We start from the raw sequence: 17,099 nt of genomic DNA on the forward strand, positions 1-17,099 counted from the left end.
ATGAGGTCTGTCTCTCATGAGGTCTGTGTGTCTCATGAGGTCTGTGTCTCATGAGGTCTGTCTCTCATGAGGTCTGTGTGTCTCATGAGGTCTGTGTCTCATGAGGTCTGTCTCTCTCATGAGGTCTGTGTCTCATGAGGTCTGTGTGTCTCATGAGGTCTGTGTATCATGAGGTCTGTGTCTCATGAGTTCTGTCTCTCTCATGAGGTCTGTGTCTCATGAGGTCTGTCTCTCTCATGAGGTCTGTCTCTCTCATGAGGTCTGTGTCTCATGAGGTCTGTCTCTCTCATGAGGTCTGTCTCTCTCATGAGGTCTGTGTCTCATGAGGTCTGTGTCTAATGAGGTCTGTCTCTCTCATGAGGTCTGTCTCTCTCATGAGGTCTGTGTCTCATGAGGTCTGTGTCTCATGAGGTCTGTCTCTCTCATGAGGTCTGTCTCTCTCATGAGGTCTGTGTCTCTTATGGGGTCTGTGTCTCTCATGGGGTCTGTGTGTTGCTCCACGTTGTTTTGTTTCTCTGTGTTTTGTATGAGCTGGATATGATTGAAATGACAATAAAAGCCACTGGAACTGAACTGAAAACAACAAACACCGCTCAATTCTGATGAGTCATCTTTTTCTAAGTTTGGGAATTTAGATATCCAGTGTGAACTCTGATATGTTCTTTATACAGCTGCTGAACACAGCGCCTGCAAGCTTTTTGGTGGAAAAATCAAAATTGTTTATTTTGTTCTTGGTGTTTATTATTTTCTATTCAGTTTGACTACGCAGCCATTTTTAAACAATGTTGAAACAATAAATAAATGTTACACACTCCAACTCAATTTGATTACGTAAAAGATTGGTTAAAGGATTCTTGCGAAGGAACAAACTAACTACCGTTGCTTTCTAGTAGTAAATAAAGTGTAAAGAAATGGCAAAAGTTTGTGTTACATCAGACAATAGCAGAGCAAAGTCTCCCCCTTGTGGATGAAAGAAACACTACAACTTAGAAGAACATTTCCACAACCGTGTAATTCCGAAACAATGACAATGTCCACAGACGCAAGCTGCTTCATAAAAACAGAAACATTTTAAACACAGCAGCTTTTATGTACAATTGCAGTTCACAGTGTGTACAAGAATAAAGAAATTTGTGATTTTCAAAAGTAATAATTAAGTTATACTTTCTTTTCCATTATCAAAATAGTTTCACTCATGTAAGTACAAAATAGTAAAATAAGAAAAGCCCAAATTGGAAAGAAAGAAACATGTCACCCTCCATTCTTCCACAGGGGGCAGCAGACTGACCACCACAACAACTGCAACATCCCCACTACACGATCACATGTGCTTTTCAGGCAAAGTCAAACGTTTAAATATGTGCTCACAGCATCAAGGTCCAGCATTCTCTATCACTAAGCAACCAGACGGCTGCTATTCCTCCGGTATCCTTAGCTACAGTTACCAGGGAGACACAGCTACTGAATCGGTGTGCGTCCCCTCCCTCTCTCCACCTCACTTCCTGTTAGCTTCGGTCCCGTTCACCATTCCAGGGCTGGGCCCTGCAGAGCGTGAGGGCTGTGCACTGAGCGCTACCGGAGAGGTTAATGTTTGGGCAGTAGACGTTGGACTTCCTCCTGCACAGGGTGGGGTTAAGGTTAGGGTTAGGGGTCATGAGATCACTCAGTTCCTCACATGGTTGTATGGGTGTAGGTCTAGGTTGAGCTGGTCTAGGTTGAGCTGGTCTCGGTTGAGCTGGTCTCGGTTGAGCTGGTCTCGGTTGAGCTGGTCTCGGTTGAGCTGGTCTCGGTTGAGCTGGTCTAGGTTGAGCTGGTCTAGGTTGAGCTGGTCTATGTAGTGATTATCTAGGTTGTGGTCTATGTAGTGATTATCTAGGTTGTGGTCTATGTAGTGATTATCTAGGTTGTGGTCTATGTAGTGATTATCTAGGTTGTGGTCTATGTAGTGATTATCTAGGTTGTGGTCTATGTAGTGATTATCTAGGTTGTGGTCTAGCACAGGTCTTGTGGAGTGTATGTTGAGTGGGTTAGGGTTGTGGTGTAGGTTGTGGAGGTGTAGAACACCTCACTAACCTGCAGAGCGGTGCGTTTTGTCCTCTCCTCTTTCAATTCTTCTTTCAGTTCCTGAATGTCTCGTCTGGTGGGTGAGGAGACAAACAAGAGCTTAAAAAATAAATGAACCACTTCCAGAATGATCCAGACAAGTTACACATGCTGAGTAGTTAATCATTTACAAAGTTACTAAGCTGTTTTAAGCTATACCTTGAAATAATGCCAATACTTTTATCTGCTAATGTTATTAAAGAAAATATGCCTATTCCATGAGTGGCCAGTAGAGAGCAGTACTCACACATGCTGTGCTTGTAGCAGTTCCAAGGCCATCCTGAGCTCCTTGACCTCAGCCTGCAGGCCATCCTGGGAGGCCCCCTCTCCCGCAGCCCCCCTCCCTTCCGCCGCAGCCTTGGGTGGGGCCGGCCGGGCTGGGGGAGAGGTCCTGGGCTGGGGCTCAGCTTTGAAGCAGGTCGGTGCCAGGTTTTCTGCAACCTGCAACCACAACGACCAGCAGGTGACCAGCAGCAGAATCAGTCTAGTCCACTAGACTGGGTCAGCTGACACATCTCCACTAGACTGGGTCAGCTGACACATCTCCACTAGACTGGGTCAGCTGACACATCTCCACTACACTGGGTCAGCTGACACATCTCCACTAGACTGGGTCAGCTGACACATCTCCACTACACTGGGTCAGCTGACACATCTCCACTAGACTGGGTCAGCTGACACATCTCCACTACACTGGGTCAGCTGACACATCTCCACTAGACTGGGTCAGCTGACACATCTCCACTACACTGGGTCAGCTGACACATCTCCACTACACTGGGTCAGCTGACACATCTCCACTAGACTGGGTCAGCTGACACATCTCCACTACACTGGGTCAGCTTGCACATCTCCACTAGACTGGGTCAGCTGACACATCTCCACTACACTGGGTCAGCTGACCTGTTTGATCAATTTACACAAAGATTAAACCAACTGTTGTACTTTAGTCTGGATCTTCTCTGTCTCGACCTTCTTGGGGGACACTGCAGCTTCTGTCAGGTCCGGGGCCCCAGGAACCTGGGGAACGACAGCAACCAATCAAACACCTCCAGGACTGCCAGCACTCATACTCTTCTGTGTCGGTCACACTTCCTGTTTGTAATACTTCCTGTTTGTAATACTTCCTCTATGTCAGCAACTCTTGCAAACAGCAGTGAGCAAAATGATTGCAATCAAAGGGCTTTTACACGATGAATTCAAGTAATGTACAATTGCATTTGGCGCCACAAACACCAGTACAAGAATGTGTTTCATCACTAATGTTGCTACCAGGCAATGTTTCTCGGAGGAACATCCCTTCCTGCTAGTAAAACGTCCTGCCGGGAACTCTGAAACTAGCCACGCCTCCTAGATAACACACACCAATACTACCTCTGTCCGCAGGGAAACTTTGACTCACTGGAGAAAACCTGTTGAGTCATTGGTGACATAGTGTTACACTATTACTGACCTCACCTCTGGAGTTAGCCGTGACTCAACAAGTTTGTTTCCTTTCAATATTAACATTTGATTACATGTCACTCTTATTGGACTCTTATTGTACATAAATAGTGTTGGTTGAGAAGTAATGTGAACAATCCAGTCTCTCGCTCTGTTCCAGGGGGGCAGATCCCCTTTCTTTCTGAAAATACCCCTGCCCCCCCCCCCCCCCACTTCAAAATAAGGAAATTATAATGATTGTCCTCATCCTGAGTTGTCTAGCTGTCCCTAACCCCCCACATTAAAAAACAGCGCAGCTTCCTGCTTCCTGTAGGAACTTCCTGTGCTGGCACTCCCTGGTGGTGAGGACGGGCACGTACGTGTGCGAGGGGGCCTGTGGGGGGTCTCCTCTGGGGGGGCTTGGCCCTGGTGGCCGTGGGGTGGTTCAGCTTCTCTGTAGACACGTCCACGCCATCAAACTGGTCCAGCTGGCCCTCCACCACGGGGTTAGGGGAGGAGGGGAGAGGGAGGGGGGAGGAGGGGAGAGGGAGGGCGCCGTTGGGCCTGGTGCAGCAGGAGAGGGGGGAGGAGGGGGACGGAGGAGAGGGGAGGGGAGGAGGGGGGAGGAGGAGAGGGGAGGGGGGGAGGGGGGAGGAGGGGGGAGGAGGGGGACGGAGGAGAGGGGAGGGGAGGAGGGGGAGGAGGAGAGGGGAGGGGGGGAGGGGGGAGGAGGGGGGAGGAGGGGGGAGGAGGGGGGAGGAGAGGGGAGGGGAGGAGGGGGGAGGAGAGGGGAGGGGAGGAGGGGGGAGGAGAGGAAGAGAGTGAAACAAAAGCGTCATAAATGAGTTAAAGCTTAAAAATGACTGTCGGTTGCTGTTGTGTTGTTATTTTTGCACACGTGCTGCTCGTCACAGTGATTTCTCTGAGTGGTGTGTGTGGTAGGGGCACAAGCAGAAGGACGCTGCTGTGATTTCTGTGTTCAGGCACTTCAACCCAGTTGCAGGGGGGGCGGAGCCTAGCCTCTCACACCTGGCGGGGTTCTCCTGCCAACATGGTCACTCAGTCTCTGAACCCGGGTGAACATCACACCCTTCCATGTAAACATGGCCATGCAGTTTCCTCTGTCAGCAGTCCCTTTAACACAGGGGCGTTTGTTGTCTCAGTGTGTGTGTGTGTGTGTGTGTGTGTGTGTGTGTGTGTGTGTGTGTGTGTGTGTGTGTGTGCATGTGAGTGTTTTTGTGCATGAATGCATCCGAGAATGCGTGTGTGCATGCGTGTGTGAATGTGCGTGTTTGTGTGCTTGAGTGCATGAGTGCGTGTGTGGGTGTGTGTGTGCTGTACAGGAAACAGGAAATAGCTGCCTGCTCTAGTCTGTTCAGGCCCACTGTGACTCATCCTAGTTTCCACACTAGCTCGGGGATCCTGGCATTCAGAACGCCATAGCAACCAGGGCACTCAGAGAAGGCTTTATGCGAGGGCTAGCGAAAACAAAAACAAACTGTTTCCGAAGTGTGATTTAACAGACGTTCTGCTTCTTTAAACAGCAGTTAAGATCATTGAACATGTGCCCCATTCATCTGTCCTGCTGGATGGGAGATCCTTCTGTCTGCTGAGAACATGCTAGGGCCCTCTCTGAACGATTGTGTGGAGGGTAAGAGAGGGCCTCACACAGGAACAGGGGTGGATGTTATACCGCAGCAACAAGGAACGAAGCACCACAACCCTCATGACGAGGGACCGGGGGTCTGAGACAACGTCAGGGTGAGGAGAGCTGAGGCTAGGGAGAGACGCTCCACTCACCTGGGCGCAGGCTTGGCAGGCTTGTCCTTGACGGGGGGAGGAGACGGCCTGTTGATGCTGGGCAGCTTCACCTTGGTTGGGGGGTTGGCTCTTAGGTCCTTACTCTCTGCTTTCTCATCTGGACAACATAGATGAGTTTTACAAGATCAACACAGTAACAACACAGTAACAACACAGTAACAACACAGTAACATCACAGTAACAGTAACAGCACAGTAACAGCACAGTAACAGCAACATTAACAGCACAGTAACAGCACCAAAACAGCACAGTAACAGCACCAGTAACAGCACAGTAACAGCATAGTAACAGCACCGTAACAGCACAGTAACAGCACAGTAACAGCATAGTAACAGCAACATTAACAGCACAGTAACAGCACCATAACAGCACAGTAACAGCACCAGTAACAGCACAGTAACAGCATAGTAACAGCACTGTAACAGCACAGTAACAGCACCAGTAACAGCACCGTAACAGCACCATAACAGCACAGTAACAGCACCAGTAACAACACAGTAACAGCATAGTAACAGCACAGTAAAAGTAACAGCACAGTAACAGCACAGTAACATCACAGTAACAGTAACAGCACAGTTACAGCACAGTAATAGCACAGTAACAGTAACAGCACAATAACAGCACAGTAACAGCACAGTAACAGTAACAGTACAGTAACAGCATAGTAACAGCACAGTAACCGTAACAGCACAGTAACAGCACAGTAACAGCACAGTAACAGCACAGTAACAGCACAGTAACAGTAACAGCACAGTAACAGCACAGTAACAGCACAGTAACAGCAACACACAGTAACAGCACAGTAACAGCACAGTAACAGCACAGTAACAGTAACAGCACAGTAACAGCACAGTAACAGTAACAGCACAGTAGTCTTACCTTTAGGCTTCGCTGGGATGCCCTTCTCCATGGCTGAAGCCTCAACCTTGACTGAAACAAGACAACAAGTGAATAAGTCATTAGAATGTTTAACATGATGGAAAAAAATTAATTTTGGATGCATATCAAGACAAATATAATTGCTCGTAAAAACAACCCCAAATAAACCGAAATGTACCCTTTCTCACGTTAAAACGTCCGACAAACTTCCTTCAGTCTCTGACAGTACACACTGGTAAACTTTATTGTGGTTCAAGTAAACAATGCTAATGGTCGTAGCTTTTATTGCGTCCTATCCTGAGTGCAGTAGCATGGGCTCCCACAGCCCAGCAACTCCCTGGAGCCTTGTAGCTCCCCGGAGCAGGCCAGGTCACAGCTGGGGCCAGCACTAGTAACAACATCCCCAGAGCTAGGCCTGACAGCAGCTGACACACACACACACACACACACACAAACATACACACAAAAACATGCACAAACTCTCTCAAACCCACACATACTCACACTGACCTCGTAATCTTTTTTAACAGGAAAACACTAAAAAACATCTCTCAGAGTTTCCGCCTATCTTGCTGACAAGTTCTAGAACACCGTGTTTGTTTGAAGCCAGTCCACCATCCCCAGGGGTCAGCAGAGATTGTGGACACCTACAGTCGCCACAAACCTACAAACGAATCTCTGCGTAGCTTCTGTAGCTCCATCTAATCATTCCAGTGAAACACTCGTGTCTCCAGCCAGACCCTGAGTGGCACAGGCACCCAAACACACAGCAGCCTTGTGAAGGAGGGAGTTTCCCACCTTTCCAGCAGAGGAACACCTGAACAGTGATGCCTACCTGTGGCCATACCAAAACGAGCCTTCAAACCTGCAGTCCAACCATCCACATACCAGAGAGAGCAGCTCCTTGGCCCGTCTGTGAACACAACCCAGACAAGACCTCTCTTCGGGGCTCCGCCCTCCGCTTCCTCCAAGACGCCTGGACCAGCCCGCCCCACCCCCTCTCCCTTCCACCCACACCATGGTCTACGACTTCCTCTGACATTTCCCTAGTGAGCGTGAAAATAGAGGGATGGGAATCCTGGGGAAATTATTTTGCAGTTACTGCAGTCTCCTGAAGAACTTTTCAGGGAACAAATCTCTACATGTATGTGTCATGTAGAATATGGAACTGGGAGGCTGAAGTTACAGTAAGGCTTTCTGCCGTTAAACTGTAGATCTTTGGATGAAGAGGCATCAAATAAAAGTGGTTTCTACGAAACGCCAAGACTGAGGAAGTTCACAAAACTGCTAGAAGCTAACCAAACATTAAGTTACCTAATAAGCACTTCGCCAATTCAAACATAAGCATAAATGTGTGCAGGTCTAAGTGTTGGTGTGTGTGTGTGTGTGTGTTCAAGCAGGATTTGGAGTGTTGTAGATCAAACTGTTCTGCCACCACATCCTCCTCAGTGCTAAAAGCCTCCTGATATGAGTTCCACATCCTCTTGCAGCAGCAGTCTCTGTCTCACACATCCTCTATCTCCCTATTTCAGATGATCCAGAGGGACCCGTGCCCTTTCACCAAACAACGCTGCACCCGTCCTTCACAAAAGGTCACATTCAGAAAAACACTTTAGGAGATAGACTTCGTATTGGACTATTTTCTGCCCGACCAGCCTTTGACATCTCTGAAGAGCGTCAGCTAAGATAACAGAGAGCCTAGCACGCTAGCTGATTTAAACGTGACGAGTCCCGGCTGACAGATCTGACTTTGTGACGGAACAAAACTATTTCATCCTCGACACAACATGACAAATCTTTGCTTCACATTACCATCCTCCACTGGGGTTACATAAGCTCTCAAGACATCTGAATAGCGCAAGGTTAAAAAGACAATGCTTGGCGGTTTTGGTCATAAAACTTCTATGTGGTTTTGTGTGATGGCCAGCCAACCCGCTAGCAGTACAAGCTATTATTAGACCGCACGGCAGATCCACGTATTGAAGCATGATGTTCTTCTAGGTATCGTGCTCTCGAGCTTCTACTTAAATCAGGGAGCCACGACAGCCAAAACATCACACACTAACAGAGCAATGCGGATATGGAGACTGACAGCCTACCACACTGATAGTGCTGATTGTGCAGCAGCTCCAACCATGTTCAGTCACACGCTACACAAGACACGAGACACGCTACACGTTACAGGCTACATTCTACATGCTACACTCTACATGCTACATGCTACACGCTACAGGCCCGTTCACTCTGCTCAAACCTTGTCCAACAAACAACAACAAGCACCAAACATTCTCTGTTGGCTGTTGGGTTTAGAAAGGTTTGGAAAGACAACAGTGTCATTTCACACTGCCCCAACAAACACCCAGAGGCAAATCACACCAAACCAACACAACACATCACACCAAACCAAACCAACATAACAACTGATGGGTGTTGGTGTTTGTTTGGGCAGTGTGAACCAGCCTTCGAACAACAACTCCATGCTAAACTGAGGAATCTAGTGCTCAGTCCCACCAGACATCCTCTCCTGGTGGGAGTGATCCAGATGCCACCTCTCTCAGAACACCGTATCTACACGCAGACTCGCTCTGCTCTAACCCTAACCCCTCCGGCTCATTAGGACTTTTATTAGGGCTCCTACTTTCTGTTCTACATTCATAACATTACAATTGTATTCATTTATGAGACGTTTTTATCCAAAGTGAAAATCAAGGATCAGAAGTGAAGAGTTCTGACAGTCTTTTGGTGGTTAAAGTCAAGGAATGGTTGATCTTTACTAGCCACAGTGATATCAACCCCTCAGCGTCCAACCAGGGTGAACAGTTAGAACAATTATAATAATGTGCAACAATGGCTGTCACTGCCAATTCCTGTCGTAGTGGTTGTTTTGATTTTACGAGAAGTAGGTCTCACCTGATCGTCTCTCTGTGCCTTTCCGAACCGGTGGGAGGCTGGTAGACCCGGACTACAAGAGAAAAAATAACACACACACACACATACTACAGGTTAGAAACTCAGATTCTGTTCTCAGAGACATCTCCCAGACTTCAGTAGCTGCCGATAAAAAGGTTTACAAACTGATCTGTCGAGTAAATAACCGATAATAATTAAAATAATTACAGGAAGATGCGTCCTTGGCTTCATAACCTTCAGCAAAAAAGAAATAAAAAGAAAAAAATCCCTCGGAATGCGGGAAGTTCTCTGGGAATTCTGATAAAAACAACTTCCCAGATCCACTCACTTGAAGCGTGTCAGTTGGTATCACCATGACAAAGTTGTCAGGGAAGAAGCCGCGGTGTCCGTTCAGCTCTCCCTCCCACCAGCCCTCGTCCTCCGTGTCCTGCCGGGGGCACATCACAGGGAATAATGAGCGCCTGGGAGAGCCGCGCTGTGGCCATGGCAAGCCCACCTCTCCGCATGACGGGTCATCACAAGGCCACGGGAAACACAGTCGATCGCAGCTGTAGATATCACTACATCTTCAAAAGCTCTCTACGGAATCTTTTTTTTCTCCCACTGTTAACATCGATTGTTTCTGATTTGAACAGTTGCTCTATTCCATGTAATTGGACTTTGCTGCGTCATACAGTAGATTGTGTCTGTCATCCTCCCGTCAAAGTTTCCTCTGAGATAAGAGAGCTCTGGCGCTAGTAGCTCAAAGACTAGAAGGCCTGTGAGGTCATGGGCGCCTCGTTAGCTAGTCCCTGCGTGAGCATGATGTCATGAAATGACTTCAGGAAGCTGTGTCAGGAGAAGAGATGGAGGAACACGGCCTGACCTCTGTTGGACGGGAGGACTCAGAACACCTCAAACCTTGGAGATGATCGTAACCATGTCGCCCTTCTGGAGCGACAGCTCATCGTCCGTCAGCGCAGAGTAGTCGAACATGACCTGGCAACATTCCTTCACTGCAGGGATGCAGAGAGGAGAGAGCAGAGAGACAGTAGAAGGCGTGAATGGAATGGGTGTTTCAGCTAAACCAGGTTATTACTGAAATGCTCTTCTGATGATGTGTCTAAAAGTGATGGAATGATTCTTTTGTCTTGAGTCGTTTGGAACAATTGTCCTGGCAGGCTTAAACCCTCGTCTATGTATAACTGGTGTCAGTGTTTGTGTCTGCACTGGGATTCCACTGGAAAGATTTGACCTCTGACTTGACCATAATCAGTGACGTGGAGTCAAGGTTTGAGTTAGTGTTTCTGTGTGTCCACGCCCGAAAAGCCCTCGGGTTCAAAATAATGTCAGTCTCTGTCACAACAACAATGAGCTGTCGTCTACATAGAGCTTGCAGGAGTTTGTTCTAGAAATAGCCTTCCAGACCCAGGTGAGCGGAGGGTGTGTAGGGTGCTGTGCGGTGTGTGTGGGTGCAGTGACAGCAGTGTGGAGGGTGCTGTGCGGTGTGTGTGGGTGCAGTGACAGCAGTGTGGAGGGTGCTGTGCGGTGTGTGTGGGGGCAGTGACAGCAGTGTGGAGGGTGCTGTGCGGCGTGTGTGGGGGCAGTGACAACAGTGTGTAGGGTGCTGTGCGGTGTGTGTGGGTGCAGTGACAGCAGTGTGGAGGGTGCTGTGCGGTGTGTGTGGGTGCAGTGACAGCAGTGTGGAGGGTGCTGTGCGGTGTGTGTGGGTGCAGTGACAGCAGTGTGGAGGGTGCTGTGCGGTGTGTGTGGGGGCAGTGACAGCAGTGTGGAGGGTGCTGTGCGGTGTGTGTGGGGGTAGTGACAGCAGTGTGGAGGGTGCCTGATGGGGGCCTTCTAACAGCAACACGAGATGTGTGGACTCACCGTTCTTCGTTTTGTTCCTCACGCTGGTCCTCTGAGACAGCTTGTTCTGCTCACAAACACAGAACACAGGTTCCATGACTCTCCATGCTTTCAAACTGTCACGGATGGCAGACGGTAAACAAGCTTCGACAACACTTGTGGTTGATACGTTGAGGTTACCATAACTACAGTGCAACTACAAGGCAATATCCTTAGTAAAAATATTGTAGTTGCATAGGTAACTACTGCTGTCTAATCACTACTGTGCACTGACAGTTAAGCGGTGCGCGTTATACTTATAACATATTGGTATGGGAGAGGGATAAGTGGATGTAAATACTGATCTTGTTTTGGTGACACAAGCTTCAACTGCCACTTTCAAAATCCATACCATTAATACTTCACACCGTTAAATGACATTTAGCAATTGTTATGAACCTCCAATGAACACACTACAGGTACTGATAGTCGCACAAAGTTAATGCAACATGAATGGAAAGTTTTGCCCAAGCTTCCAGTGGCAGCAATCTGAACTGTACCTCTTTACTGAAGACTGCGTCGGAGAGCTTCGGCCTGGGCCGACCCTCGTTCTGCTTCACATCTGCAACACATCCACCAGAGTCAGTCCTGTCCATCTGGACCAGCAGTGAGGGTACACTACTCTACTATGACGAGAACACGGATCCCTGTATAAGGAGAAGCTCTGTGATGCTGTCAGTCCTCACAAGAACAGCTCTCAGCCGTACGGCGTGTGAGCAGGTGTGTGAGTAGGTGGAACTAAGTTGAACTGGTTTAACTCACTCCTAAGTATGTATACCGCCCCTACCCGCGCCATTGAAGAGCTAGCTGTTTAATGGCGTGGCTGGTTAAAGCGCTGTTTATGCAGGTGGTGGACGTGTTGGTGAGTCAGAGGTACCGAGTTCAAACCTTAGTATGGGAGGATCGGGAGGAAAGGGACTGCAGAGCGACACGACTACACCGGTTAGGCAGGGGCCGAGGTTTCATTACTCAACTTTGAAAATTGCAAATCTGTCCCTCCCACTTTATATGAATAAAATGACCGGCGGCATCCTGAGTTCTTAAAACAGCTGTTCCACGTTTGAGAACAAGCCCACGGCCCTGGTGTGGCGGCCGTGTGGACACGGGGACGCGACACACCTTTTGGAGACACGAAGATCTCTTTGACGAAATTGGAGGGAAACGCTCCGATTTGGCCGTCCTTCATCCCCATCCACCAGCCATCCTCGATCTGCAGAGCGCAAGACAGGATGTACCACAGACGGAGGAACACACACCAGGGACAGGCAAAGAGAGGAGAGAGAGGAGGAGGAGGAGGAGGAGGAGGGAAGAGAAGAGGTGGAGGAGGAGGGGGAGAGAGGAAGAGGAGGGAAGAGGGAGAAATGTGAGGATCATTTTAAAGCTCAACATTTGAAGTTTTTTTGTTCATCTCCTGAAAGGAAGCAGTCTGCCGCAGATTAGGACTCTAAACATCACCTTTGGATATTGTACTCAGAAATGATGAGGACTCTCGATGAGATTACTGGACAGGAGCACAAAGGTGTTGAGAACTAGTATGACCAGTTCCCTGTCACGCGTCACAAGGTGTCTGAGGAACATTCCAGAATGGCTCCAGAATACCCAAACAAAGAATCTGAATTTGGAAAACCGCGTTTGGCTCTATTTATACCAAACGTATGTCTGTCAATTTGATACTTATATAACCCAAGCACATTCAGTCCATGCATTCATTGTCAGCATTGATATTGCTGTACTGTATTTGTGTTAGATTGTATGTTAAGTCTAAAACACCCACAGTGTGTACCACAGATTGAGGTATTGTTTTATTTATAATACTGTTCATAAATAATGTATTTGACAGTCTTCTCTAATATCTGGACGTGTATGTCTTAGTGGTTAAAGCATTTGCCTGAAGATCATGAGGTCACAGGCTCATATTCCCCACTGTGATTTGAATGAAAGTGTCTGCTAGTGCAGAATTAAACAGCCCTGTAACTATTAGCATGTGTTTTTTTTTCTCAGGTAGAGAGAGGACAGGCTGTAGCTAGTTAGCATGTGTCTCAGGTAGAGAGAGGACAGGCTGTAGCTAGTTAGCATGTGTCTCAGGTAGAGAGAGGACAGGCTGTAGCTAGTTAGCATATGTCTCAGGTAGAGAGAGGACAGGCTGTAGATAGTTAGCATGTGTCTCAGGTAGAGAGAGGACAGGCTGTAGCTAGTTAGCATGTGTCTCAGGTAGAGAGAGGACAGGCTGTAGCTAGTTAGCATATGTCTCAGGTAGAGAGAGGACAGGCTGTAGATAGTTAGCATGTGTCTCAGGTAGAGAGAGGACAGGCTGTAGCTAGTTAGCATGTGTCTCAGGTAGAGAGAGGACAGGCTGTAGCTAGTTAGCATGTGTCTCAGGTAGAGGAGATGACTGCAGCACTTCACCTCTCTCAAGATCTCCACGGTCTCCCCGACAACCAGTTCCAACTCATCCATGTTCAGTGGACTGTAAGGGAAGGCCACTTCACATTTCCTGGACTGCTTTGTCACCTTGGCTGCAGAAACACAGACATTTCTCAAAGGTTGTTAGACCCAAACAGCTCCAGTGTTGGAGGGAATGGACTAACACAATGAAATGTGGTATTAGCTTGATGAAACACCTCTGAATGTCTGTTCTAACTAATGACTCATTCAGAGACACTCTGTGGTCTAACTGAGTGCTCTGACATGATACAGATTGCAACCCCTCCTTGTTTAGCTGCGGATGCATTGACTTCTCCAAAGCTACTCTTCTGTTTAGTAACAATGGCACGCTGTACTCTTTACATGTCCCTCTTTCAGATGTTGTAAATAAACTTGGTAACACTTTAGATCCAGGGCGTTCTGTGACCATTAGTTAATAGGCCTTAGTAAGTCTTATTAACACATTTAAATGTTAGTAAACATCTTATAAGGGCCTTATAACTTATTAACAAACACTTATCTTACAATAACACTAAAACTAACCCTGTGTTAATAAGGGGTTATGTCACCCCTTATTAATATTATTAACACATATTCTCTTAATAACACATATGAATGTTAATAAGCATCTTATAATGGCCTTATTACCTAGTGACTAATGCTTATTACAAACACCTGGATTCAAAGTGTTACCAGAAACTCTAGCTCTAGACGACAGGCAGTCTGACGAGAAGAGCTCTAACTGATTTCCTTCTTTAACTTGTTGACAAAGAGGGTGTAACTTCAAAACCTTTTTGATTTTCATGTTTGTGAGCAGTGGTATTGTGAGGCTAGGAAACATATCTAGGTTTACCTCTGGAAGAGAGACTGAAGAAGGACTTGAAATACTAGTGAGTACTTGATGTATAATAATGAGTACTTTATACTGTATATGATAATGGGTACTTTTACACAGGTGATGTAAAGAGATTAGAAACACAAACATACATTTCCTTAAACTCCTTGGTTCTCTTTTGGTGTCTCCAATCAGATACACTGGGATCTCCTGATTGGACAAAAAAACATTGTGATAAGACACACACACACACACACATGCAAACACACACAGAAACTCCACGCACACACACACATTCTTTAAAAAAAAACACCAGCGTGAACACACACACACACACACACAGGGAGCCATGGCGAAAGAGACCTTGACAAAGTTGGCGGGGAAGATTCCTTTCCTCCCCTTCAGCTCCCCCTCCAGCCAGCCCTCCTCGCCCGCCTTGGTCACCTTCTTCACCACCTCACCGGCACGCACCGTCATCTCATCCCCCATGGTGCCCTCGAAGTCAATCAGCACCAGCACCTCTGCAACACACCGTAACCATAGAGATACGTGACTGGACAGGTCACCATAGAGATACGTGACTGGACAGGTAACCATAGAGATACGTGACTGGACAGGTAACCATAGAGATATGTGACTGTCACCATGGAGATACGTGACTGGACAGGTCACCCACGGAGACACATCTTTGCTGGACAGGTCACCGTGGAGACACAACAGTACTGGGCAGTGTGATGGGTGTTTGAGATGTTGCTCCGTAAACAAGCGTTGGGCTGTGACATTGTCTTCAGTCTGTTCAGATTATTGTTGCTCTGATGTGACTATCTCATGATGAAGACCACTGTCTCTCCTAATGTGATTAACTTGTCACAAAGAGAACCACAGTTAAACATCTGCTAACATCCCAAGTCCAATAATTGTTCAAAAAGACTGAAGGAATCTCAATTCCATTGAGAGACACTCAGAGCTGGGTGGAAATGTTTTTGAACATTTACATTAAATAAGTCCTCAAGTCATATTGTCATTTGAAGCCTTATCGTCCACCTTTTGAATCAGTTTGTAGAAATAGCAAGCTGCGGTAATATTTCTGCAATTACCAGCAACCCATGACGATACAATGATGGAAAGGTAACCCATGTCGAAACAGCTAAGGGAAAAACGTTTGGTTCAAATAACCATAACATCGTTGGTGGAGTAATTGCAGGAATCAGTGTTCCGTCTTCCTCCACAGCAGATGTCTCCCAGCATCCAGTGAAGGGTCCTGTCTGAGCATGTCAGGGAGGGCTGCAGGTATGCACTGCTGGAGGGTACAACCTGACACGACAGGCAGGACACCGACAGCTCTTCTGTCTCACAGATATTGTGTTGGGCTGGCAGGACACAAGGTCCTAGAAGAGGAATGGTATTGTTGTGCGTCATATCTCAGTTCGACCCTGTCTGAACAAACCCACGTCTCTTACGAACTCCTTTTGTGAATCCTAATACAGTGAGCTTCTGTGGCATATTTGTTTAAGCTTAGCTCGGAAGGCATAGCACTGGTCTGACAGAGATGACATGTCAGTCCAAAGGTTGGGGGCCAACGTTTGACCTACTTCTACAGTAAAACAGAATTGGCCATTGTGAGGTGTTACACCTCGCGAGACAGTAGGTACACATTTACAAACACCATGTTTGAATAACGACAACAAACACGTCGTTTCTACGGTTCTGTGCTGGCCTGCACTGAAACATGACCCGACAGACACACACAGTGAAACCACACGCAGGTTTCATGTCAATACTCCACCCTCGCTTACAACTCACAGACATTCTTACCAAAGTCATGTGTTCAATTAAAGGGTGTCTGAGCTAAAGCTACCAAAGACTCAGTTTAGACTTGAGAGTGAAAATAGTTTCTTGAGATTGCGATAGCTTTTTAAAACAATGCTATTTCCATCGCCACTGACAGAAAAAGGCCCGACGTTGTGGAAGTGTCTCAAACACAGCCCTGCCAGAGAGCATTAGACTCACCCATGACTTGTTAGTCAGCTGTAGTGTCAGCAGAGCTGGGCTGGATAGTTCCTCCCTTCAGAACAGACAGGCAGACCTCCACACAGAGCAGTGAGCGAGAAAACAGTGTTGCCTGAGGATCTGACGCTGTGCTAGAGGAGAAGGGCACACCTCCTCAGCACAGAGTAACATTGGCAACTTCTGTCTGGCTAGTAATGACAAGTCAACAACAAATAGTTGGATGAGTCACTGAGACAGAGAGAAAGAGAGAGAGAGAGAGGGAGGGAGGGAGGGAGAGAGGAGGGGGGGAAGTCAGTGAGAGAGAGAGAGAGAGAGAGAGAGAGAGAGAGAGAGAGAGAGAGAGAGAGAGAGGAAAGACAGAGAGAGAGAGAGAAAGGAAAGAAGAGAGAGAGAAGAAAGAGAGATAAGGAGAGAGGGATGGGGTGAAGAAAGAGAGAGGGCTAACAGGTGGAACAGGTTTCCAATGGAAGCACACTGTCAAAACAGGATCGACGAATCATTTCAAACAGAAACTAAAGTGGATGTTATCAGGATTTTGAACTATAGCATGTATGTGTTTGGGAATTGTTCAGCGTAGGAAACCCATTGCAGGCCACTGGAAGACTGAGTCTTACATGGCACAGATGAATGTGCTCGGCTGAACTTGGAAACCCCTGATGTGAACGAACAGGACAGTGCAGATGAAGGAGCTGTGTAACCCTGCAGGATGGGAGGAGGGGTATGGAGGCAGAGAGCCAGGGGGAGGGTAATACTAATGTCATGTGGAGTGACAGGTCAAAGGTCTTCATGACTATACAGCTGCAATGTGATT

At 47.4% G+C, this 17,099-nt stretch overlaps 1 protein-coding gene across 2 annotated transcripts; it reads right to left on the bottom strand.

Annotated features, from left to right (window-relative positions):
• Nucleotides 1-993: 993 nt before the first annotated feature.
• On the bottom strand, nucleotides 994-16,444 carry mnmip1 (manchette microtubule inner protein 1). 2 transcript variants are annotated; one of them, XM_084702216.1, is made up of 17 exons: nucleotides 16,289-16,441; nucleotides 14,642-14,799; nucleotides 14,431-14,488; nucleotides 13,426-13,535; nucleotides 12,139-12,229; nucleotides 11,520-11,581; nucleotides 11,002-11,047; nucleotides 10,036-10,130; nucleotides 9,464-9,562; nucleotides 9,136-9,187; nucleotides 6,226-6,276; nucleotides 5,326-5,443; nucleotides 3,906-4,089; nucleotides 3,049-3,123; nucleotides 2,351-2,544; nucleotides 2,074-2,137; nucleotides 994-1,617 (listed from the first exon to the last, which is right to left on the bottom strand). In XM_084702216.1, exons 1-17 carry the CDS (start codon nucleotides 16,290-16,292, stop codon nucleotides 1,585-1,587), a joined length of 1,494 nt encoding a protein of 497 aa, XP_084558342.1. In that variant the 5' UTR covers nucleotides 16,293-16,441; the 3' UTR covers nucleotides 994-1,584. The 2 variants fall into 2 exon arrangements, with proteins under 2 accessions (XP_084558342.1, XP_084558343.1); XM_084702217.1 differs by lacking the exon at nucleotides 3,049-3,123 and having other exon boundaries at nucleotides 16,289-16,444.
• Between the last annotated feature and the right edge of the window lie 655 nt (nucleotides 16,445-17,099).

The sequence above is a fragment of the Hypomesus nipponensis genome, chromosome 2 (genome assembly GCF_054491055.1).
Source record: "Hypomesus nipponensis isolate SF chromosome 2, ASM5449105v1, whole genome shotgun sequence".
NCBI lineage: Eukaryota > Metazoa > Chordata > Actinopteri > Osmeriformes > Osmeridae > Hypomesus > Hypomesus nipponensis.

What these genes read in the sequence shown, in the direction of transcription:
- mnmip1 (XM_084702216.1), bottom strand. An exon ending in CATCCCAGCGAAGCCTAAAG is followed by an intron (nt 5,444 to 6,225) that starts GTAAGACTACTG and finishes TATGTTGTCCAG; the next exon opens with ATGAGAAAGCAGAGAGTAAG. An exon ending in CTGCTACAAGCACAGCATGT is followed by an intron (nt 2,138 to 2,350) that starts GTGAGTACTGCT and finishes CTCACCCACCAG; the next exon opens with ACGAGACATTCAGGAACTGA.